Below are 25,973 nucleotides of genomic sequence, written 5' to 3'. Positions count from 1 at the left end.
GTGGAGACACGCTCTGTTATCGTGCCACAGCAAGATGGTGTGAGATGATAACTGGTGGTCGAACATGCATAATGTAGTTAGACAGCAAGTGTCGTTAACTTACTCTATGAAAATGGTGAAACACATAATCATGTTAACAGCGTTCTCTTCTTTGTTCAACTGGCCACGGATACCTCTAGGGCTCTGCATGGTATCAGCAGCTAAAGTGGTTTATAACTCTCGTCCATCGGTCAGCAGGCTCAGTCATACTTTCCATTAAACAAAAAAAAAAGTTATAACAAACATTTAAGCACCAATAATTTGCTCTTACATATGTATGACATGAACCGCTGACAATCTGAGGACTCGTCCGAATGCAGTTAATGGAATCAGTTAGAGTCCAAATCCATGTCAGCAGTGCTCAAATTCGAGTCAAGTCACAAGTCCTGAAAATTGGAGCTCAAGTTAAACTCAGAGCTCAAGTTCTCAAAATGTTTACCTGTAAAGCTTGAGTTATGGTTCTGCATCAAAACGACGCCGTGCCTACGGTGTGTGGTACGCGTCGACGCAGACCACATGCCGTCACTGACGCCGTCACTGACGTGCAGCTCCCGGAAATTGTTACTACGCGTCGAGGCGACGCAGACCACACGCAGACGGAGAGGGCTGTGATTGGTTCGCTTGGTAGCAACGCATTTCCGGTTTCCGGTTTGAAGCAGTGTTGCCAACTTAGCGACTTTGTCGCTAGATTTAGCCACTTTTCAGACCCCTATAGCGACTTTTTTTTCAAAAAAGCGACTAGCGACAAATCTAGCAACTTTTTCTGGTGTTATTGGAGACTTATCTGGGGAGCAGAGCAGAGCAGAGAGGAGACCCTAACCACTCCGCGTCCAGACTGCAAATGAAATGCGCCTGCGCAAAGCCGCCGCTGGCTTGCAGAGCGGGATGTAAATGTAAACGTTTCTTTTTTCTTTTGGGTCACTTTGCCGGTCCCAAGCTCGGATAAAGGAGGAGGGTTTGGTTGTAGAGCTAGCAATTTCATCCTACATAACAATCTTTTGATTACATTTGCTGTTATAACATTTAACAATTCAGGACAAAACTGATGTGTGTCATGTGGATCAAGACAAAGCATTAAAATCATTAAATGTTAATGTTGAAATTATTTTTGTACATTTGTAGTTCTAAACATATTTAGGGTGTTTTTTACTCACTTTTGTCTCTCCCACGACGTTATTCCTCTCTCCTACAGCGTCCATTACAGTTATATGCAAATTGCCAATTATGCAAATTAGGTGATGGCGTCATTTAGCGACTTCTAGCGACTTTTGGGACAGCCAATAGCTACTTTCCTTACTGAGGAGTTGGCAACACTGGTTTGAAGCAGTCTTGAACTTTCAGCTCTCTTTTCTTCGTGTATGTGTGATTTTTTTTGTTTTGGTTTTTTGCACAATAGTTGTCCTTCAATCTCTTGGATTGACTGTGCCCGGAAAAAGTTGGATAAACCATCCAGGAAAAGATCACGAATTAGTGGTCACGGGGGGTATTGCACCACGGCGAAATGGAGTGACGGAGAAGTCCGAAGGGTTCACGACGGCGTCACGGCGACGGCGTGTGCTCTGCGTTGGTTTGACGCAGAACCATAATTCAGGCTTAACAGTGCCCTCTAGTAACGGGAGACATTGAGGAGATGCAGGAAAGGCCAAGCATCAAGAAGCGGGGAGGGGGCAGGGTTACAATGAGGTTCTTTACTTCAGTCCCAAGCCTGATGCTTAATGAACCAGACCATGTTACTCCTGAGCTTTAAAGCAACTAAACACAAATGAAAAATACCTTAGCTGTACTTAAAAGTGATTAAATATCAAGCAATGTATTTCCTCTATTTATTAATTCAAGATGCGCCTGCGGGTGATATTGAGCAAGCAGTGGTTTTTCATTTTTTTCTCCTGCTCAGGTTGGAGATTTGTTGATTTATTTTTTTGTTTTTTAATGTCATGATAATATAGTGGGAACCATCTGTGGAGGTTCTTCCACAGACGAATGATAAAAATCATGTTTATTACAGCATTTCAGCCCTTCACTATCCATCTTCATGTCTGCTCACGCCTGCAGGTCTTAAAACAGGCTTCCAGGAGCCAACACCTGGACTGAAACGCTGGAACTGGCAGGACTGAATTGTGGGATACTAGTCAAAAGTCTGAGGATACTTCCTCCTCTTCCTCATCCTCCCCTACGACACCTCTCCCTCATTCCCCGCTTGATAGTTTCACTTTCATCTCTCCTCTTACCTTCCTCCATATCGCTCTTTCAACCCCGTCCTCCACATTCAACTTCCCTCCCTGTCCCCATCTAATCATTCCCCCTCCTCATCTTATTCTCCCAGTTCCTTGCTCTTTATCCCTCACTCTTCTCCATATATTCATATTGAGCATCTTTTCTCTTCCTTTCCAGTCATTCACTTCAAAAATGACTATTTCTTCCTCCCAATCTCCAGCCACCTTGTTGCTTTGTCACCTTCCATCTCCCTCCTCCCAGAGTTAACTTTCCATTCATTCTTGTCCTTCTTTAAAATTCCATTTCCCCTCCAGTCTTCCCAAGCCCTTTTCTTTTTTTTAAATCCTCTGTCACTCTTCCTCCTTTCGTTCTCCCCCTCCCTATCTCCACCTCCTCCTTCTTTGGGGCTGAGATGGCGATTAATCCCTAGTTGAATTATAATCTCACATTTCATCCTGATTTCACACTGACAGGATTTTCCCTTAAATCATACGCCCAGTTGTCAATCTTTCCCTCTCCTGCTGCCTGCTCCTTTGTCTTCCTCAGTATATCTTCTTCCTTTCTAATGTCTTTTTGTCTCCATCGTCATATCAGTTGATAGGTTTCCTTACGCACTCCTTTTTATAAAGTTTAACTTTGATTCCTTTCAGATAATAACATATTTTATTATTTTCTCAACGACAAGCTTAAGCCTAAAGACCCAAAGACAGACACACACACACACGCGCACGCACGCACACGCACGCACACACACGCACACGCACGCACACGCACGCACACACACGCACACACACGCGCACGCACGCACACACACGCACGCACACGCACGCACACACACACACACACGCACGCACACACACGCACACGCACGCACACACACACACGCGCACGCACGCACACGCACACACACGCACGCACACGCACGCACACACGCACACACACGCACGCACACGCACACACACTCTTTTTTTGTCATTAAATCTCAAAAACATACATAAATTCAACACAATGGTGCTTTATCTTCATCCAGCCAGTATCTTTATAATGCATGGATCACTTTACAAACACATTTATCAGCAGGATTGACAATTCAAACGTGGATAAACAGTTGAGCTACCATTTCCTTGATCTACACTAATTTCCTGTCGATTAAACCTACCCTCAACATAAATACTATGTCTAACCTTAATATAAACTTTATGTTGCCTACATTAATCTGTACCTTAAATCAGGTTTTCACCCCTTAAATCTGATATTTATGTTTAAAAGGAAAAAAAAACACACAACAAAAGAGGATTACAAATTGGAGTTGTTTCTCACAGTTAGAAGCATTTTCCATTTTTTTTTTCTTAATTTCAAGTACAGTTAAGGTTGAAGTGAATGTTTGCTCTATCCATATAACGACCCAAACTGCTGGGAGATAATCCCGCTTGCTTTCCGTGCTTCAGTATAAGAGAACATAAACAGGGCTCAGGTGTAGTCCACACCTGGCTCCCTGACATGCTTTCCCTAATTATGATAGCAAAATACGTCACTGCTGAATACAAGTAAGCAGTATCTCCAGTTCATCTCATCTCACACGCGGAGGATATACAGAGCTTTTACAACGTTAAGACCCAGAATAGGCCCTTTTGGACATAACAGTTCTAGGGGGTTGCCCAGGGTTATGTGGGATTTTCTCTCATTGCATTTTCACCACAGATATAGAAATACTCCTAAAAGTCAGGGTGCAGTTGGTGGACGTGTCAGAATAATTTTGTTATTCTTCTGATGCAAAAACTGAAATCATCTGATCCAATGATCATAAAAGGTTCCCTTCATGATGGGAGACCTACGCCAAGACCCTGCAACCAACAGACTAGAGATCACAAAAACATAAATAAGTGAATATGGTACAGTCCTTGGGAACTCTGAGGGTTATGTGGACTGGGTGGTTTAATCATTTTGACAAAAAGAAGGGAATACCGATATTACGTTGATAAATGACACTTACACTGTCTTGGCCAGTTACCTTGTTGATGTTGTTTCAACCAGGCACCATGCAGCTGTGTCAAAGATGGTTTCCCTCTTCAGAAGGAGCTAAAAACTGCTTTCAGTACTTTTATGTGTCTTAAACAAGGTTTCTGTGGCCCAAAACCACCTTTTATCAACTATAAGAAGGTTCCTTTGGCCTTCAAGTACGTATTTTACAGTCAATAAGGCTTTTAAAACATTACATCCCCAACAATCTCCTTGTAGCTCCTGGTGAACAAGTCCAGCGTAGAATAAACTAATAAAAATAAAAAATTCCTTTGGTTGTCTGAAAGTGTCCTTGGTTCGTGGGTTTAAATGTGTATCACCAAAGTAAAGATGTAAAGATAAACAAAAATGAAAATAAAGAAAAACCAATGAACCCTTAAAGGAGCATGAGGCTCCTTTTAAGAAATGAGACTCTCTAGCGCCACCCTTCACCACGACGGCCGTTGGGGGTACTGCAGCCAACAGTGAAGCCGGCACGGGAGAACGGGGAAAACGCACATGCAGCGTCATGTGACGTCACATCCACAGGACAGCGCGGGAAATTCCGGCCCGGAATTGCAGCACATTTTGCAGCACACAGCCTGTTCAAGGCAATGGAGAGATACACTAGAGGAAACATTCTTTTTGGTTTGGAACGCTTCATCTGACATTATTACTAGAAAACTTAAAACGTATACAAATTTTTTTCATAAATCCTGCCTCAATCCTGCCTCATGCTCCTTTAAAGTATGAGGGGGAAGGGGAAACCAACACATCACGATGCTTCCCTCAGATAGATACAAATGTACAAAAGTGTATTTCTGTTTATTACAAAAGGTTGCAAGAAATTGGATGGCAGTGGATTCATAAAAAGAAAGGTTTTTAATCTTTTAGAGGAGACAAAACCAAAAAGCTGATATGAGGTTGATTCTGACGTAAATAAAACGTTAGACACTTGTTTTCCTCCAACACAGACTGCAAGTTGCAGAGACGGAGAGCCAGAGACTCCTGGAAGTGTTTGGAAAAAGTGTATAAGTATGCCTGTAATGCAAGTGTCTGAAAAAAAGGTGTGTTGAATGTGTGTGTGTGTGTGTGTGTGTGTGTGTGTGTGTGTGTGTGTGTGTGTGTGTGTGTGTGTGTGTGTGTGTGTGTGTGTGTGTGTGTGTGTGTGTGTGTGTGTGTGTGCGTGCGTCGCTTGCTTGAGTCTGGCATCCATCAGAACCACAGCTTGCCAAAAAAAAGCAGTAAGCACAGTGCAGACAGGGAGAGAGGGAAAGAGAGAGAGAGAAAGAGAGAGAGAGAGAGAGAGAGAGAGAGAGAGAGAGAGAGAGAGAGAGAGAGGGGCATACAAGCACACTGCTGTATGCTAATTATGTATGCATGATTTAATCTGCAACTCAATAGTATGCAAATATATTCATATGTTAGTTTCTTAATTAAAAATGCAAAGCAGCCCTTATGGTGATTTTTCTGTGATTTTCTGTTCAGCCTAACAAACGGAACATTTTAAGAAAAGCAACAAATTGCAAGGAAGCTCTTCGGTGGGGGTTAGCAAAAAAGAAAAGGAAAAAAAAACTTCCTGCAGGAGTCAGAGGAAGGAGGGAGGGATGGGCGTTACTTAATGCTATTAAAGCAAAGTTCTTTGTCTGTATCTAAGAAGTAAACGTCACTGGATGACGCTGACCAATGGTTTTTGGAGACCGTTTAAGGATCTCCAGTTTGGGGCCAATCTGTGGCCGTTTAATTTGACTGACATGCTTCTGTTTGACAGGCCTGACGTCTACTTGATTATAAAATAACCCTCCTACTCTGACAATTGCCTATTTTTTCATAAATGTATACCAATCAAGTCCCAAGCAAACAAAGGCCGTGAACTATTCTTCGATAGCAGTTGGGCAACGTCAGTGATGGAGCTGCCTGTGCAAAAAGTTCTTTATACACACTTCTTTTTGTACAGATACAAATTTGAAATGATCTTAGTTTGTTTGGGACTCTATCAACTCTATCACTTCAGTGGGATGACATTATTGAGTCTTTACAGAAGCTAAAAATATCAATTTATTTTCATGCAGCTTTGTTACCCTGTGATAAACTTAATGACAATTTGTTGCAAACACATATACTGTGGGTCGTTTTACCAACAATAACTGCCCATAAGCAAAAATGAATGGTTTTTGCAATGAACTAATGAACCCCTATGACACAAGATATCATTTTTTTCTTGGACTGTCTTGAATTCCAGTTGACATTTGTACGACGGAGTATTAGGGCCAAACTAAGACACAAAAAAAATGGAAATAACGAGAATAAAGTCATAAAATTACGAGAATAAAGTTGTAATATAACGAGAATAAAGTCGTAAAATTACGAGAATAAAGTCGTACAATTACGAGAATAAAGTCGTAAAATTACGAGAATAAAGTCATAGCCTAATGTTGCGAGAATAAAGTCGTAATATTATGAGAATAAAGTCTCCATATTACGAGAATAAAGTTGTAATATAACGAGAATAAAGTCGTAAAATTACGAGAATAAAGTCGTACAATTACGAGAATAAAGTCGTAAAATTACGAGAATAAAGTCATAGCCTAATGTTGCGAGAATAAAGTCGTAATATTATGAGAATAAAGTCTCCATATTATGAGAATAAAGTCATAATATTACGAGAATAAAGTCGTAAAATTACAAGAATAAAGTTGTAAAATTATAAGATTAAAGTCATATTGTTGCGAGAATAAAGTCGTAATATTACAACTTTATTCTCGTAACTTTAGGCTATGACTTTATTCTCGTAATTTTACGACTTTATTCTCGTAATTTCCAATTTTTTTTGTCTTAGTTTGGCCCTAATACTCTGTCGTACATTTGCGATTAGGAGATGAAATTGATTCACATGGAAATCACTGCAGAAGTTGAAATTCACCTCCTAAACAAACACCAGCGGTAAGCTAGGTTTATGAGCTGTCAGGTCAGGACTTGTCTGGTCCTTACTATGCAGACATTACCACAGGAACGTAACGCAGAGAGAATGGACTGGCCAACTAATAAACACAACCATGCATTATAAAAACAATAAGAAAAGTAATACTCCAGCCAGGATGGTCTTGTCTCTGTAATTCAGTCAGAACGTACAGTAATTTATAAAAAGGTTCTAATGTCTTTTACTCTCTAAGCTTTTAAATCTAACAGCCTCCGGAGCATCGCTTTCTCTCTGCTCTGCTGTAATCATAAACATATAATGATAAATGTAAGACAGCCTTTTCTTACTTACCGTGTTGCTAATGAAGAACCTGGCTGCCCACTTCCATTTACTTCTCATACATAGTCCTCTTTCAGAATCTAATCTTGTCTTTGGGCTTCTTCAGAAAGCACTTAAAGTTATCTTAAACAAATGTCTCACACTGTCCTTTCACTTGTAAGATTTTTTACATTATAGGCCTGTGTTGAAAAAATCGATTTACCAATTCTAAATCGATTCTCATATTAATTCCTAAAAATCGATTCATATGTCTAAAGATCCATTTTTTTAAATTTTTTTTTTGGGGGGGGGATTTTTTTTAATTTTCTTTTATTTATTTATGTTTTTTTGTTTTTTTTCATCATTACATTACAACTTTTGGTAATTTTTTTGTTTATCCCCAACAAAGGAATGTTTTGTTGGACACGAGAATAACTGGTGCCATGTTTTTGCCTTTAAATATGTTTAAAGGTATGAAAACATTAAAGTTTTAGGTTATAATTGCATAAATTGTCTATATTTCATTACTTTATATACTGTATTGGGGTTACATTTGCTAAAAAAAAGCTAAAAACCAAATTCTCAAAAATTAAAAACCAAAATAGGCCGAAAAAGGAACAAATAAAAATGGAATGTGGGAAAAAATAAAACCGATTTCATCCGTCTCTGTTTCCTCCCTGGATCTGTAATAACACTAACCCAAATCAATATCGGAATCGAATCGGATCGAATCAAATCTTTATAATCGATTCTGAATCTTAAGAATCGGAATCAAATCGATTCTTGATATTTGAATGGATCCCCAGCCCTATTACATTAGGATACATAAACCATGATCCAAATTCAACGACTGTATACAAAGCACAGGTATTCTACATTTGTTTATTTATCTTTTTGTGACCACATATTCAGCCCTGCATCTGGAAAGACATAAAAAGTCTTGGTTTGCAGATCAAGGAGCAGTTCACTGTCAGTGGACGCTGCTTGTGGTGCATCCCATCAGGGTTTGTGTAAATGTCGCTCGTAGAGACACAAACCCAGAAAAAAAAAACAAAACTGCTGTGAAAATGCCAACGTAAACACAGCAGGTCCTTCTGTGATGCTGAACATTCAAGTACATTTGAAATAAAGCATGTCATTGCGGAGGATTAGCACGTTGTTTATTAATTTATAAAGAAGCTAAAGGGAAAAAGATACATGAAGCAGTGACGGCACATTATGAGAAGTTAGAGCAGTTGGGTGACCTCAAGTTCAGCCTGTTGTGTATCTGTGTGTGTTAGGGTGTGTGACAACATTTGATTTCCGTAACAGCCTTGGAGAAAGAGGAGCGCTTTATGCTGCTGCTCACTGCAGCCAAATATTTAGGCTCAGGAATGCAGTGGGGAGCATTCACATCTGCACATGGCTCTTTGGTCTGTGTGCTCATGTGTGTATGTGTGTGTTTGAGCGAGAGAGAGAGAGAGAGAGAGAGAGAGAGAGAGAGAGAGAGAGAGAGAGAGAGAGAGAGAGAGAGAGAGAGAGAGAGAGAGAGAGGCAGACGCTGCTTTGTGGAAAAGTCTTCACAAGGACATAAGGGCAGTGAAATTCTTCAGGCTGAGGTCATTTGATTGACGAAAAACTTTTAAAGTATTGAATCAGATGCAGAAAAAAGCAATTCTCTCTTCAAAGTTAAGTGAGATGGTAAGATGGTGGTATTATCAACAAATAAGGTGATTACATGATTACCAAGTCTTTGACTATAACATTTATGGGTTCATATTCTCAGGAATCATAGGTTATTTTGGGAGATGTTGCATATAAATTAATGTTAATTTGAATGTTCATTAGGTATCGCTTTAGTGATGTGAAACATTCATGTTATCCAGTTAAGCTTAAAATGTATAACTAAAATCCCCCTTTTACCTCAATAAGCAAAAATTAAAACTGCTCCAAGCAGATACTTTTTCTGTAACCATTCTGCCGAGGTTCTAACTGGGCTGAGCCGGCACTATATCTGACGTCACCACCCTCCTCGCCACTGATTGGTCGGGGGGCGGGGCCGTCAGATGTTTGAATCAGGAAGCGGGAGTCAGCGCAAGAGCGAATGGCGGCTCGCAGCGATTTTATTATAAAGCGCAAAACGTCTGTTTGGTGATCCAACTCTGAGGTGCAGATGTTCATAAACCTGGTGGCTGAGGAGAGAATTAAAAGATGGATGTAGACGGGTGATAAGGAACGATCAGATCCACAGGTGCTCTGTTTTACTCTCAGCCGCTCGCGGCTCCAGCTGATTTCTCATCAGCGCAATCGAGTACGTCACAGCAGCTTCACCCCAACCAGCCCACTTCTCACCTGGCTGTGGAAAAACAAACGGGGACAAAACGGGTGGAGCCGGGATGAGCCGAGTCGAGCTGAGTCGGGCTGAGTAAGTACTAGTGGAAAAGCACCATTTGACTTTCTTGAGGAACGATACTACGATCCTCTCCCTCTGACAGTCAGACCTTTGGTCCAGCAGGTATGATTCCTTCTGTGTCTCTGTGTCAATCACCAGTTTGAGTGAATACCAATGAAATCTTGGTTTATTATCAATACAACCACAGATCGCCACAGCCCTTGATCACCTGAAGTCTGTGGGAATAGTACACACAGCTCTCAAATTAGAAAACGGGTCAACCTTGATCGGGATCCCTTTACCGTGAAAGTAACTGACTTCAGCCTGAGCGTTGATGTGTCTGAACCAGGCTGGGCTCGTACTCAGACCCGTCCATATGGGTAAGCAGCCGGAACCGTGACTGCCCCTTTTCTGGTGTACAGTAACATTCAGAAAAATATACAATGTGTGTACTTTTGAGGGATGTCAGGTGTAACATAGTGAAAATGATGAAGGATGTGAGTCTTTAATTCAGACGTCTTCTCTTCCCTTGTTTTTAACATTCTGTAAAAGGTTTGGTCTTGTGTACTTAATGTCCAAGTGTATTTTCCTCATGACACAACAACTAACAACTTTGCCATCTGTTCATACACCATGCTCCTCTTCCTGGAGACAGAGATCCTGCCTATGGACACCAGGAGGATGAGGCTTTGCTCTCTGGATGACCTCCTGACCTCCTTTATGATCGTTCACTGAAAGAAAGAGTCTCTGTCCTAGATTTGACCCTTTCCTGTTTGTAATTATTCCAGATAAGGTACTTTGCTGCTAGAAACTCTGCACAGATGAAGGATCTGCTACGTAGGCTGAGCGGAATGCTCCAAATTGGAGCTGCTCAGCGGGATGACACCCGGGCAGGTGTTGGAGCATCGGTCCATCACCCTGAGACTGGTTTCAATGATAAGCTTCTTTGACTCCAGAAGTTGCATGACACAAAGTTACATCTCACTCAGGGTTAAGAGGAAGATCATCTACGGTGAAGACTCCAGCAACAACTAGACTTCACCAAAGAGGATCAAACCAAGCTGTGCAGGTGACAGCAGCCACAGTTCTCCTCACACGCTCCACGCCAAGCTTGATCAGAGAGGCAGCTTTGAAAAAAACCACCACCACACTGCTACTGAGGGTTGCAACAGATCAGGTCGCAAACGAAAGGGAACTGACAGCAAACATGTGAGTCGCAGAAGAAAGTGATCCTCAGAGCACTTAGAGGAAGGCGAGACAAAGAGAAGTGAGTACTTTAGTACAGTAGCTATATTCAAAAGAAATGAAGACATATCCTGCAGCTCTGTCAACTCAATGTGTCTGAAACCTAACTGTTGGTTTTCAGAACCAAAGGATAAATAGATGTGAAGCAAAAGAAAACAAAAGTCAAATCTAGGTCTCAAAAGGGAAACCACATTTTTTGCATGGAGTTAGTAATGAATGCCACAAAGTTGACTCTTTCATAGAGTCCGTTCTGAATTGCATCTCTATGGCCCTTGGAAAGTAAATATGTGGCTGTGTACAGAAATGAGTACAAATATTAAATGTACATACGTACAAAAAGCTGAAATTGTTTGTGCAAAAAAGCAACCTGATTTATTAAATCTTCAACAAGGGCCTTGACCTCACCACACACTGGGTGAGCAGCGGTTGAAGTTGCGCACGCATGGGCATCCTTTGACCCAGAATGAAAATCGTACAAGTGGGGTAGATATCCCTTCCTGTGCCTAAAATGGTGCTAGTAAAGCCCCACAAATATGTATCACCTAGCTCAGGGGTCAGCAACCCAAAATGTTGAAAGAGCCATATTGGACCAAAAACGCAAAAAACAAACATGTCTGGAGCCGCAAAAAATGAAGAGTATTGTATACACCTTAGAATGAAGGCAACACATGCTGCATGTATTTATATTAGTTATAACTGGGGGAAGATTTTTTTTTTCATTATTCACTTCAAGTCGAAATGTCAAGAAAAAAGTCGACATTTTGAGAAAAAAGTCGAAATGTCGAGAAAAAAGTCGAAATGTCGAGGAAAAAGTCGAAATGTCGAGATTAAAAAGGAAAGGTAAAATGAAGAAAAAAAGAGAAAAAAAGGAAAAAAAGAAGAAAAAAGGGAAAAAGGAAGAAAAAAAGAGAAAAAAGGAAAAAAAGAGAAAAAAAGGAAAAAAAAAGAAGAAAAAAAGGAAAAAGAGAAAATAAGAAGAAAAAACAAGGTCAAACATTTTTGAAAAAGCTCCAGGAGCCACTAGGGCGGCGCTAAAGAGCCGCATGCGGCTATAGAACCACGGGTTGCCGACCCCTGACCTAGCTGTATGTGCATTTATATGCTCTCATCGTAAAGGTCTCCTTTAGATTTATACAATAAAAATCCTCCGATCAAATGTTTAGGAGGAGTTTTCTCTGTTTCAAAAACTCAAGAGTAAATATAAGTCGGTAAATACCGGTAACAGATTTCCTAATGTGTTGAATGTATTGGTCCAGGAAATGTGAGTGGGATTTGACGTGAGTGGAAAACATATCCTGCATGTTGGTGAGAGATGTCAGCCTGAAATGAAAGAGTTTTTAGGTTACTGTGTATGGGTAATTAATAAATGCCGCTCATGTGATTTGTATTAATGAGCTTGCGCCAGAGCAACTTTCTTGGCTTTGACAGTGTGCAAAGTTGTGCCTGAGTGAGCATTGGATCAACAAGTCATCATCATTATCAATATTAATCATCTATAACCCAACCGTAGGATCATAGCATAGCATAGCATAACTGAGGCTGTGAGCTAAAGCAGTTTAGGGCAGTATCAACAAGCAGGGCTAATATAAACTAATATCATTTCTTTAATTGGACAGAAATGACTACGATGTTAATGCCACTTTCATCACTGCATTTTAAAGCCACAGGTTGGCCTTGTGAACGTAGTTGTGAGATGATGCGACGAGGTTAGCTGAAGCTAATAGGTTACGTTCACGTGGGATCAAAGGTAGACTTGTCAAAGTGTGTAAGCTACATTTGTATCTTTACGTCTGTGTGATGGATTTAAAATTCACTTGAAATAAAAGGCTCTGCGCACACAAAAACATGCACGCTTTTTTTTTTTACAATACAGTCAGAATCAGACGCACGCGGGCCGGTGCCTTGCAATTCAATTAGTCCGTTTCCCATCTGACACAAAATGGCGGCTGGGACGTCGCAAGTGTGGGACATTTTGGGGCTCGGAGCCAAGAAAACGGCAAAGAGACACACACACATGCATGCACAAACGACGTGCATGTTTGCCAACTTTTAAGCAGTTTCATGATCACTGGTCGTTTGTTGACAGCAATCGGAAAAGCGAAATGATGCACAAACAGACTCATGTTTTAAATAATCTATGAACCTTTGCCAACGACGGTGAAGAACTGACGAAACATGACTGAACACACATATGTGTCTATGTGTGTGTGTGAGTCCTCCCCAGCTGAAACTGTTCTCCGGGTTTCTTTAATACAAAGACCCCCCCACCCCCCCATTTGTACCTGTTAAAGCATCCAGAAATTTGACATAAAAAGCAAATTGGAACATGGTAATTTTCTGTTTTTCCGTGTTTCTAATGGCTGCAGATGAATTCTCCTCCTCTCAGCATCCTCCCCCAGATCTGAGAGCAACACCGTTGGGCAGCATGCTAACATGGACACACATGTTTGCACACACATGTCATTTCCAAACAGTGCTTTCCACTTATAATAGTGCGTTTTCCAGTTTTTTTTTTGTTTAATACATTCTGTTTTTATAAATAACTGAATTTTTTTAAACAGTGAGAAAAAACTATCAGTGGGCACAATAATTATATATTTTTTTTATTTCTTACTCCTCAATCAATTATCACATTTAATAAATCAGAATTAGTTCATATTTTACCCCATTATATAATTTATTTATTTTTCAATTGCATTTTTATATGTTTGTATTTGAATAATAGTGTCACTTATTATTGTATACTTTACATGCCTTTTGATTATTTAGAGATTATTATTTTTGAGGAACTTGGATTTTGCTCTACTGAGGAATCTCCAGATTTAATCAAAATATCAAAAAACAATTGCTTATTAACATTACAATCCTATTGATTAGCTTTCTACTATATAGGTAAACGCTGTATTTTATTATAACACATTTTAATGTTAAATCCAATCACAAACAAAGGATGTGTGATATTTTCAACAATAATATGCAGCATGGGATTTTTTTTTTCCTACTTCAGTCTAACAATACCCGGCTGCAGAGCACCAGGCCTATAAAATAAATGGTTTCCCCAGTTTGGTGTGGAACAACTGACCTCACTTTCACCAAGCACCTCTGAAATTGGCAGTAATACAGTGTGAGCCAGGCCTTATCACCTAACATCAGTGCTGGACCTCACTAATCCTCTGGAGGATAAATGAGGGAAAATCCCTGCATCCAGCTCCTAAACTGTGGGGGGAAGATTAAAACCACTAGAGAGGAATCTGTTACAGCTGTACCTTAACATTGATGTTTCAAAAACTAACCAGCTGCCCTCTTTTGTAAATTTATACCAGGAAATCTAAATGTACTAAAGATAATCTAGCATAATGTATGACACATTTAGAACATGGCATTGTGTGCTCAGTGGTATGTGGTTTGGGAAGGTAACGCAGCCCCACAGTCACTGTGACGGGTGGTCTGTTCTGCCGGTACCCGTCTGAAGGGGGCAGTGTGGCTCACCAAAACATTTCCCCGTTTTGCCCCAGTCAAAAGCAAACCCCGGTGCACCCCCCCACCTCTCCTCCTCCACCCGTGGCCCACCGGGGACTGCCAGCCCGCTCCTACTGTGCCTTCTGCAAGACCTGGCTTAATTTAATTAACGCTGTCAACTTTAAACAAAACCACATCTGAGCCGTGGCGGGAGTGAGTGTGTGAGAGAGAGAGAGAGAGAGGAGATAGGGAGGAAAAGAGTGGGGGGGCGGGAGCAGATGGGAGCAGATCACTCCGGTCACATCGTTGAGGAAGACACATTTCACCTTTGAGGAATTTGGTTGCAAAAATGAGTCCAAAATATTGAACACAAGTTCCAGGAGTAGTACTCGTGTACTCAAGGACAGGGGAATCAAGCAACGTCTAGATCTGGCTGAAGATTAAACTCTTCCTGTTATATATCATCTAAACCAGTGGTTCCCAAAGTTTTTTTGCCCCTTTTGTACGTAACAGAATTTTCGAGCCCCCCCCCAACACAGACACACACATGTTTTGCATTCAAAGGCGACTGCAATTCATTTTATATGTGCGAAAAAACTGTCCATCTCTGTAAAAATAGTTTTTCAACCTGACCAGCTCACAGAGATTGAAACAACAACAATACAAACAGGAGCCAAAATCTGAACATTTGCTCTACAAAAATTACACCTTTAATCCCCAAATCTTTTCAGTGATGTGAGTGGGCTTGCTTCATGTGTGCAACACATTTCTTTTTTTTCCTTTTTACTGTACAATACAGTATGCATTACTTTCAACATTTTTTTTCCAAAAATAACCTGAGGGAAAAAAACCAGCAGCAACAGCTAAACAAATAATCAAAATTTCAACAATTGCTCTGCAAAAATGTCAGCTTTAATCCACACACCTTTCAGTGAGTGGGGTGGCCTTGCTTCATGTTACAGATCCCCCCTATTTCCTGTCTCTCTCTCACTGCACATATGTATTGAAGGCAAAATCTTAAAGAAATAAAAAATCTTAAATAGCGCCGCGACCCCCCTAGGGGGGCGCGCCTGCCAGTTTGGGAACCACTGATCTAAACTAATACTAAATTATTGAATGATGATTTTCCGAGTAGGGAAATATTCATGACTGCTTGATATTTTGAAAATCAAAAAGTCTCACTCATTTCTAGGAACAAAATAATCCTGCAGAGTGATTTCTGACTCTTGAAGAAATTTAAAAACTTTTTTCAATAATGCACTTGTCACATGGTTTAAGTTAAGTTTGAACTTTCTCATATGGGCTCATCCTGTAGCAGCATGTGACTGTGTGTGTGTGTGTTTGTGTGTGTAGTAAAGTTAACATTCAGCTATCACAGGTTGCTACAAAAACAAAAAAAGAAGAAAAAAAAATCAGCGTATCTCTACTTCCTTTAATGGCTTAATTTTTATGATTTTATTACAGTCTCCAGTTTTGGTACTAAATCTGACACATGTGCATGTTTTATTGTTCATTCATTCAGCATTGTCAAACCTCTGAGGAAGAGCCACAGAATCTATCAGCCCGAATAACAAATTAACTAAAACAATGATTTCTTTGGGAGAAAAAGGAGCTCTTATATTCCCAACGTCAACAGAGAAAAACATCAGCGAGATCGCACTCTGCAACCTGCTAATGTTAGCAACTGATGCCTAATTTTCTTTTGATTGCAAAGGCGTCCCACGCTCTCCTCTCAAGTGACATTTAATTGTTTCTTAAAGTAAATCATCAGCTCAGCAAACTAAATTTGACAAACAATAACAAACTTGCAGCATAGGGAGGCCAAAAAAAGAGGATAGTAACAGATTCATTAAAAGAAAAACCTCCATCACCCGCAGTTCCTGTGAAGCTGATGATAGAATAAAGACAAGACTTATTGCCTTAAATGAAGTGTATTTGCACACTGCAGTCTGAGAGATAGCAACACAACAAAAAGGAAAACAAACTGAGAAATATAAAAGTAGAACTGTGCAAACAGCAATAGATGTAGTAAATATGGCTTGACGTCATAAGTATGCTGACGTGATCAGAAAGCCATTAAAAATAAATAAAAACGTTACGCAACAATCCAGTTAATCAATGAAATAACCAGATAAAGCGAACCTGAGGCCACAAAGCTGTTCAGAGGCTTGAACAAATATCACTGCTAATTGAACAATTTAAATTTAGAAACTATGACTAGGGCTGGGAATCGATTCAAATATTAAGAATCGATTCAATTCCGATTCTTAAGATTCAGAATCGATTATCACGATCCGATTCGATCCGATATTGATTTGGGTTACTGTTAATAAAACTGTTTTTTGAGCTGTTGCATGAATTATATGACTGTAGTTATGCAAAATATTACTACTAGTATTATATTGAGATTCAACAGCAAGTATTGCAGCTAATGATGCTGTAAGGACCAATCAGCTCCCAGAATGCTGATAGAACTGCTTTCAGAAACATCATGTGGGTCAGAATTATCAAACAGATCCAGGGAGGAAACAGAGACGTAGGAAATCGGTTTTATTTTTTCCCATTTATGAGAATTTGGTTTTTAGCATTTTATGCAAATGTAACCCCAAGACAGTATAATAAAGAAAAGAAATATAGACAATGGATGCAATTATAACTGAAAACTTTAATGTTTTCATACCTTGAAACATATTTAAAGGCAAAAACATGGCACCAGTTATTCTCGTGTCCAACAAAATATTCCTTTTTTGGGGATAAACAAAAAAGTACCAAAAGTTGTAATGTTGCCTAATGATGAAAAAAAACAAAAAACTTTTTTTTTTTTTTTGAAATCGATCTTTAGACATATGAATCGATTTTTAGGAATTCATATGAGAATCGATTTAAAATCGGAGAATCGATTTTTTCAACACAGGCCTAACTATGACATGGGTTAAGTTAAGTTTGGCGCATTTTGAAACTAACAAGTCAAAAGCAGTGAGTTCTCTTTAGATATCTTCACTATAAACTTCCCATTTGGTGCTAAAATGCTTGCTTCTATTTAAACTGTGCAATGTTTTTTTTGTTATTGTACCTGTAACACAGAGAGAGATGGAGCGAGGCAGACTTAGACCACCAAGGCCGGAACAGGAGGACAGAGATGACTTTGCTGAGGTGAAATCAGAGATTTCTTCAATGACAGCGTGGGACGCCGGGAATAAACAAAGCTGCCAAAAGCTCTTTTGATGTGCATGAATCATGACACGATCATATGAAGACACATTTTAAAAATGGTCTAAAAATGGCACCAAAGTTTATGCACGTCTTTGACTGGAACCTTGTTAGTTAACAAAAAACACACGCACGCACGCACGCACGCGCGCACGCACGCACGCACGCGCGCACGCATGCACGCACGCGCGCACGCGCGCACGCACGCACACACACACACACACACACACTTTCCAGAGATCAGCTGAGGTAGCCACCGGTTGTAATAGAGACATCTTTCCTCCTCTCCTCTTCTGAGGCAACAAACTGTTTATCTATTATTTATTATTTATCTACAGAGCTCCACTGTGAAGTCAAGTTGTCTCTCAAAGCAGGTGCAAGCTGGCAGAGCCCAAGTGTGTGTGTGTGTGTGTGTGTGTGTGTGTGTGTGTGTGTGTGTGTGTGTGTGTGTGTGTGTGTGTGTGTGTGTGTGTGTGTGTGTGTGTGTGTGTGTGTGTGTGTGCAGTTTCCTTCTCGTCAATGTGTTTCTGTTGTAAAGTGGAAAATGTCCAATACAAGGGTGGTTTCATTATATTTCTAGGAACAAATGGTACATCTTAATATTAATGAGTATATCATTATATTAATTATAAGTCTCTAAGATCATAAAAACAAATATAAATGAACTTATGAACTTTGACACTGATAGTTAATACTCACATTTTGTTCCTCCAGCGAGGCATTTCAGAGGGCCAAATGTTTTTTTATTTTATTTTCAAACTCATCGTTGATTAAAATAATATTAACAGTAATAAAGATGATGATAACAGCTGATCACTGGAGGGAAACTGAGCGTCAAAAGTCAAATTGGAAACTTGTAGAGTATTTTTTCATGATCAAATTCAGACACGAGCAACCTATAGGTCGGTTCTCTACATTAAGAAACTAACAGCATGCACGACCTTCGTCATAAGTGACTCTCAGCTGCTTAACTCTGACGTGAGCGTGCAGGGCTGTTTGGCCCTGCCACGAACTGGCCGCATGTCCAGGATGCAATGTGGGTCTCGCCCACTGACAGCTGGGACAGTCTCCAGCCTCCGCATGTCTCTGAGATGTATTGATGGGTACGTTTGTAAGCCCTTTGAGGGCCAACATGTCAACGTGCATTCAAAGCAATTAAAAAAGATATATCATGATTATTATCTGAATAGGTTTGAGCAACCACCTTGTGATCAGTGCTCATGTGAATAATTGTCTGTGTTCTGTTGGAGCTGTTGTGACAATGAGGTAGAGTAGTATTAATAGGGATAAATGAGGGGAGAGTGTTTAGGAATACAAGAAATATGCTCGCGGTAAATGATTTTCAACCAAAAGTTGATGTCTACGACGGAGTATTAGGGCCAAACTAAGACAAAAAAATTGGAAATTACGAGAATAAAGTCGTAAAATTACGAGAATAAAGTCATAATACTACGAGAATAAAGTTGTAATATTACGACTTTATTCTCGCAACAATATGACTTTAATCTTGTAATTTTACGACTTTATTCTCGTAATATTACGACTTTATTCTCGTAATAGTACGACTTTATTCTCATAATATTACGACCTTATTCTCGCAACATTAGGCTATGACTTTATTCTCGTAATTTTACGACTTTATTCTCGTAATTTTACGACTTTTTTCTCGTAATTTCCTTTTTTTTGTCTTAGTTTGGCCCTAATACTCCACGACTTTATTCTCGTAATATTACGACTTTATTCTCGTAATTTTTACGACTTTATTCTCGTAATTTTACAACTTTATTCTCGTAATTTCCTTTTTTTTTTTTTTTTCTTAGTTTGGCCCTTATACTCCGTCGTAGATGTTTGACAAAGCTATTTGGGATTAATACAATTCTCCTTTGCCACATTGATTCCTAACATGCCTTAGGTCACATGAAAAAACAAATCTATCAAGGTTTCATGGAAGTAGTGCGTAAACTGATAGCCATGGCCAACAGACAATGGTTTTTCTGTAACCATGGGTGCTGAGACAGCAATCACTGGAAACAAAATATAACATGGAAATCAGGTGATGCTGCTTCGGAGTCAGCCCTTTAAATGCAGTGTTTGATTATTAAAGTGTATATAACAGTGTATTGGTATTCAGGGAGCAAAATTGTGAGTTGTCTCTCTAAAACCACAGAAATGCAACTACAACCCAAAACGGAGGTGATTATGAAAATGAACACCTGTCAGCAATCACGTGTATTTTCAGATCTGAAAGCCAGAGCGTCAAACATGAAACTAAATTGTGACATAGCAGAACCTCGGACTCGCTCTTCAAATATATCTACGACAAAAGAAGAACAAACAAAATTCCCTGCAAACCCGGAGATTGATTTAGTGCTCTTCTGTAGAGCTGAGATCTGTGAGAACAAGGTGGCAGAAAGCGAGCCACTTCTCCACGTTACAAGCACTGGGTCCTTTCCTGGTTGGTTTTGTCTTGATGTGAATGGGAGGAGGAAGAAAGACGACTCACATCACAGAGGTGGAAACAGACAGGGTTACAGCAGAGCGAGCAGATGGCTCAGAGCTCCAAAAACATGAAAGCAAAGGCGGTGCACAAGATCCAAACGCCGGATCACAAGACGATTTACACAAGGCCTTTAACGCTGCAGCACTTATTTTCACGGGAATGTGCAGCACGCAGACAGCAATAATAAGGTCGAGGGTTTACAGAGCTAAAAACAAGATTAATTCTATGTGTGGTGGTTTTGCTGTGGAGGAGAAGTTTGGATGGCCAGAGTGGTGAAAAACTCAACCTGATGTGCAGGTTTAACAGTAACTGTAACACGGTGCTGCAGCCAGTTGAGGCAGGAAATGATAACGCCTGGGCCAAGTATGACTGACAACCTATGTGTCAAAGCTGGATCAGGTCTGGTTGGTGTTGATGGTCAGAAAATAATATGTCAAGTGTGTGATACTGACATTAAACACTAAAATTTGTCAGTTATGTCTGTGATATTTGATTTATGGGTTGCTGGAGGAGAAGTTGGCTCAAGATTCACCAATAGGGCCGGGTATCGATTCAAATATCAAAGAATGGATTCAATTCCGATTCTTAATATTCAGAATCGATTATCATGATTCGATTCAATTCAATATTGATTTGGGTTAGTGTTATTTAAAATGTTTTTTGAGCTGTTGCCTGAATTATATGACTGTAAAATAACTAGTGAAATAATAATTTCACAATAATTACCGTATTGACCCGAATATAAGACGACCCCCTCTTTTTCAAGACTCAAGTTTGAAAAAATACTTTTTTTGAACACCAAATTAAATTTTTATACAGAAAATAATTACAGTACATCTGAAACAAATGATTATAACAATATATTTGAGAGAAAAAGCATGTTATTTTGCCTCATTCAAATCATGATCTTGAAGTTTGCATCATAACTTCTTCGACCCACTTTTCTCCAGATTGTCGCTACGTTTCTCCATTTTCTGTTATCTCTTCTGTTATTTTCTTCTCTTTTCTTTCTTACCGCTATTTTTTATTTTTCTTCTTCATGCTACTGCTATTTTTATTTTTCTTCTTCGTGACAGGGGTTGGCTTTTGCCTGGGGAGTTAAGTTAAGATATGTGGCGCCATCTAGCGTTGTTAATGGGTATAACGTCTAGACCCCGAATGTAAGACGAACCCCCACTTTTTCAGTCTTATTTCAATGCAAAAAACCCTGTCTTATATTCGGGCCAATACAGTACTGTGAAATAACTAAGAAATAAATAACTCAAACAGGCCTTTCAATATCCATTTAAAGTGCAAAAAAGAAAGAAATTGCAACAGTTCATGCAGTAAACAAATCGTAATAAAACTAATATATTCTGTCACCACACACACATATTGCCATGAAGCACCTGGCATTTTTCAGAAGTGTCATGACAAACTGTGTGTCCGACTACTGGGATTAAAGTTCACCTGGAGAAAATTATGGAAAAAAAAAAAGAAAAAAATCGATCTTTAGACATAAGAATCAATTTTTAGGAATTAATATGAGAATCGATTTAGAATCGGAAAATCCATTTTTTCAACACAGGCCTATTCACCAACACCAAGGTTCATCTAACACCAAAGTTTCCACCACATGTCAACTTTTCTTAGGGCAACGTTGGCGTTGCACCTCCTGTTTGTTTTAGTAATGTAGGATTTGTGGCGTTGTCTATGCTGAGAACTTCCAGCGAGAAATAAACACATGTCACATAAGGTCTCAGGTACTTCCATTTGAGCCACACAAAAGACGATCAACAGCAGCGTGTCAAACAAATCGCATGCTGCTTCCTATCTTCCTTCCTTTTTTTAAAAAACGGCTTCCTCTCCTCTTCTTGTTTCCAACCTTTCCTTTCCTTCCTCCCCCCCCTGCCACTGCTCTCTCCCCCCAGCTGCTGCAGGCTGCTGTAGACAGAGAGGAGGAGGAAAGAGGGCAGGAAGCGGGGACAAAGCTGGCCAAGGCCACAGAAAGGCGGACTCCTGCCGAGCCAAAGAGGCAGCTGACATGCAATACATTCAGCCGTCGTTAACTGGGCATTAATGAGGTCAGTATCAGAGGAAAACTCCCCTTGTGAACAACAAAATCAGAAATAAATCTAATGAGCGTCAGAGAAGCGATAGATCCCTAACATGCCAAAAAAAAAGGAGAGCCACGTCATCAAAAAATGGAGCACAGAAGCAAGAAGACAACATCAATTGTAGGGATGTCTATGCTTTTAAATTGCCAACCTGCAACTAAAGCAGCAGCGGACCCAAATATCAAATAAATAAACCAAGAAACACTTTAAAAAAAAGAAAAGCTAAGCAAAACCGCTGCTCTATTTCCCCTTGATTGAAGCGATGGCCGAGCGGGGTGGGTTCAATCAAACTAGAAGCTGAAACAAGAATTACCTGCAACTACAGATGGGGAGTTTGGCTGCACCTTGTATATTAATCCAGATAAACATATACTTAAGACACAAGCACAAACGCATGCATACAAGTTAGCAAAACACTCATAATTCAACATTTTAAGAAATAAATTTAGTCAATCAAAACTAATATGTCAAATCACACAACATGAGAGCTGTGAAAAGGGTTTGACAGAATTATGACTGGTTTATGTGCGAATAACAAAATCACCTATTTTATGCATAAAAAAGAAAAACATCTGTGTAGTGGTGGGTATGATACGCATCACGATACTTAAGCCACGATACGATACAATATTGCGATATCCCGATTATGCGATATATCCCGATATATCGCAATATTCTACATAGTTCACTGAGAAATTTAAAAATGCATTACACATCTTAAAATCCAAGTTGTATATATGTACATCAGATGATAGTGATAATGCATTGGACAGACTGAGTCAAAACAATGTAATTCAAACTTTCCATTTTAATATGCAACATATTTGCATGAAAAAACACACTGAAAAACAATAAAAAGTGCAGTGTGCATTATTCTTAGATACAAAATACTCAAAATAAAATGCAGTGTCTCACCCTAACTGAAATTGAAATCACAAAAATACAGTACAGCTAGGGGTGGGCAAAAATATTGATACAGCAATATATCGCGATACATACGTTGAATATCGATATCGTATCGGGAGATTATGTATCGCGATATATTGCCGTATCAATATTTTTGCCCACCCCTACATCTGTGTAAACTTTAGTGGGTTAGAGAGAGGTGATGTCTGTATAGTTTAGGTCAAATCATTTTCAAATGTATGATAAATGCTGTGACGTATGTCACTACCAAGCAAGAACAATACGGTGCATCCCGGACAACAGGGTTTACAGTAGCGTCACTAAGTTCTGTGAACTCCACTACTTAGTCGTTAATGTCTGCGTGTCCAGAAAACTTTTGACATTTTTCATCTTCCAGCTGAATGGGTACACGTAGCCGTAGCGCGGCTATTTGATGCGTCATATTATTTTTAACGGAGCTTCGTCACCGTGACGACCTTTCACATGAGATATGAGACCGCTTGTATCAAAACCTATTCTGAACAGTTTTTTGCAAAAAAAAACTGTTTTTGGCGAAAATGACTCGACTGGCAAAGTTTGTTTGCGGCGAAGTTGTTGCTGTTGGCGCCCATCCCCCATCGGGCAGACACGCTTGAATCCTGACAGGATTCAGATGACGTCATGAGCCTGACATGGCATGCTTTAAAAGGCGCTACCTGCCAGTAAGCAATGTCCCGAATATCGTCACTGTATTAGATATGTTTATCATATTTGATTTATTTAAAGGAGCATGAGGCAGGATTGAGGCAGGATTTATGAAAAAAATGTGTATACGTTTTAAGTTTTCTAGTAATAATGTCAGATGAAGCGTTCCAAACCAAAAAGAATGAGCCCTCTACCGTATCTCTCCGTTGCCTTGAACAGGCTGTGTGCTGCCAAATGTGCTGCAATTCTGGGCTGGAATTGAGAGTCTCCTAAAGGAGCATGAGGCTCCTTCTAAGAAATGAGACTCTCTAGCGCCACCCTTCACCACGACGGCCGTCGGGGGTACTGCAGCCAACAGTGAAGCCGGCACGGGAGAACGGGGAGAACGTGCATGCAGCGTCATGCGACGTCACATCCGCAGGACAGCGCGGGAAATTTTGGCCCAGAATTGCAGCACATTTTGCAGCACACAGCCTGTTCAAGGCAATGGAGAGATACACTAGAGGGCTCATTCTTTTTGGTTTGGAACGCTTCATCTGACATTATTACTAGAAAACTTAAAACGTATACGAATTTTTTTCATAAATCCTGCCTCAATCCTGCCTCATGCTCCTTTAATTCATTTTCCCCAAATATCGACTGATAAATCATCAGCTGATTATCATGGGTATAACTTTCTTTATTTCTGTTTTTTTTTATCATTGAAATAAAAAGGTTTCTTCTTTTGATTTCTGTAAAGTGGGAACACAAAAAAATGCGGGCAGCTGTTTGCCCCCCAGTATGGTTCCATCGTCATCATCTTCATTATCATCATCACATTTATCTTCATTTCTGCAAATTCAAAACAGTGTAACAAACTCTCCATCCAGCCATAATGCACATTTATGGTTGGGGGTGTCAAAACACCAACACATTGGAGTAAATCACAAGTACATTTTGAAATAAAGCTCTAACAGAGGCTGCAAACTATATTCTATTTGGTTTCCTTTGCAGAAAAGGCCATGAGACTTCAATTTGAATACATTTTGCTATTGATAATTTACATAGCAGACGTTTTAATTCCTATAATAAATAAATAACCACTTCTGGCATTACTGTATTTCTTCAATTTTTAATATGAAATCTGACAAGTTCTTTTTTCATTGAAGTCTTTGACAAGAATAAGAATCAACCACAGAAGAGCCAACAGCTGTTTGTGTGGAGCTCTGCTCATATGGCATCATCTTTACCTCCACTTAGACACAAAGCAGGCCAACTCTTTCTCAGCACGGCTATATTTTCCTTTTCCTACCACAAACTCAGCGCTGGGATTCTAAACATGAATCAGACTCATGTGTTACTTATTCCCCCCCCCCCCGACACATTTTTTTATACCAAAACAAGAAAAATATTTCATCACTTACTGAGGATGGCAATCCAGGAGGAACCTTCCGCACTTTTTTTGTTTGGACTTCTGTAAAAAAAGAAAAAGAAGAACAGAAAACAATAAAACAGCATACCATGATTTACCAAGCCAGGCTTTATTCTAAATGTATGTTGGTTTATTTGTTTGAATTTATTTGAGGCGGAGAGAGAAAAGCACGAGGCCACTTTCCCCCAAAACCATTGATATATTTACAAAGAAAGCTTTCAGCACAAACAAGCATGACACAATAAGGTGCAAAAAGAAAGGACACGATACAAAAAGGAACATGGCTGATTTTTTTTTTTTTTAAATAAAAGGAATGAGTGCAGCTTTTGACATGTTTATGTTTTTTTGTGTTGTTTTTTCTTCCTCAGGGTTCCTCTCAAGGGGAGAGAGGGAGCTGCCCATTAACTTGGAAGGTGAGACTCTGAGGAAGAAACGAAAACGCATCTCTTTTGGAAATTGGCCCAGAGTCGTTGCAAGTCTGTGTGCGTTTTCATCCTCTCAAGGCTAATGCTACCAAGGCCATGGTGCAGCCAACATTGTCCTGTTTTTCTCCTTTTTTTTTCTTCTTAAGACTGCCCGGCTCATTCTTTTCACCATCACCT

The 25,973-nt window shown here is 39.7% G+C and overlaps 1 protein-coding gene across 3 annotated transcripts in view; it reads right to left on the bottom strand.

Annotated features, from left to right (window-relative positions):
• LOC133455535 (transcription factor 4-like) overlaps nucleotides 1–25,973 on the bottom strand; it is a 312,468-nt gene that overhangs the window by 92,365 nt on the left and 194,130 nt on the right. For all 3 annotated transcript variants that reach the window (XM_061734619.1, XM_061734617.1, XM_061734618.1), the window contains one exon: nucleotides 25,364–25,413. In XM_061734619.1, the coding sequence (XP_061590603.1) occupies nucleotides 25,364–25,413 (50 nt within the window). The remainder of the gene's footprint in view (nucleotides 1–25,363; nucleotides 25,414–25,973) is intronic.

The sequence above is a fragment of the Cololabis saira genome, chromosome 11 (assembly GCF_033807715.1).
Source record: "Cololabis saira isolate AMF1-May2022 chromosome 11, fColSai1.1, whole genome shotgun sequence".
NCBI lineage: Eukaryota > Metazoa > Chordata > Actinopteri > Beloniformes > Belonidae > Cololabis > Cololabis saira.
Note: the sequence above shows the minus strand (reverse complement) of the source record. Positions and strands in the feature narration are given on the sequence as shown.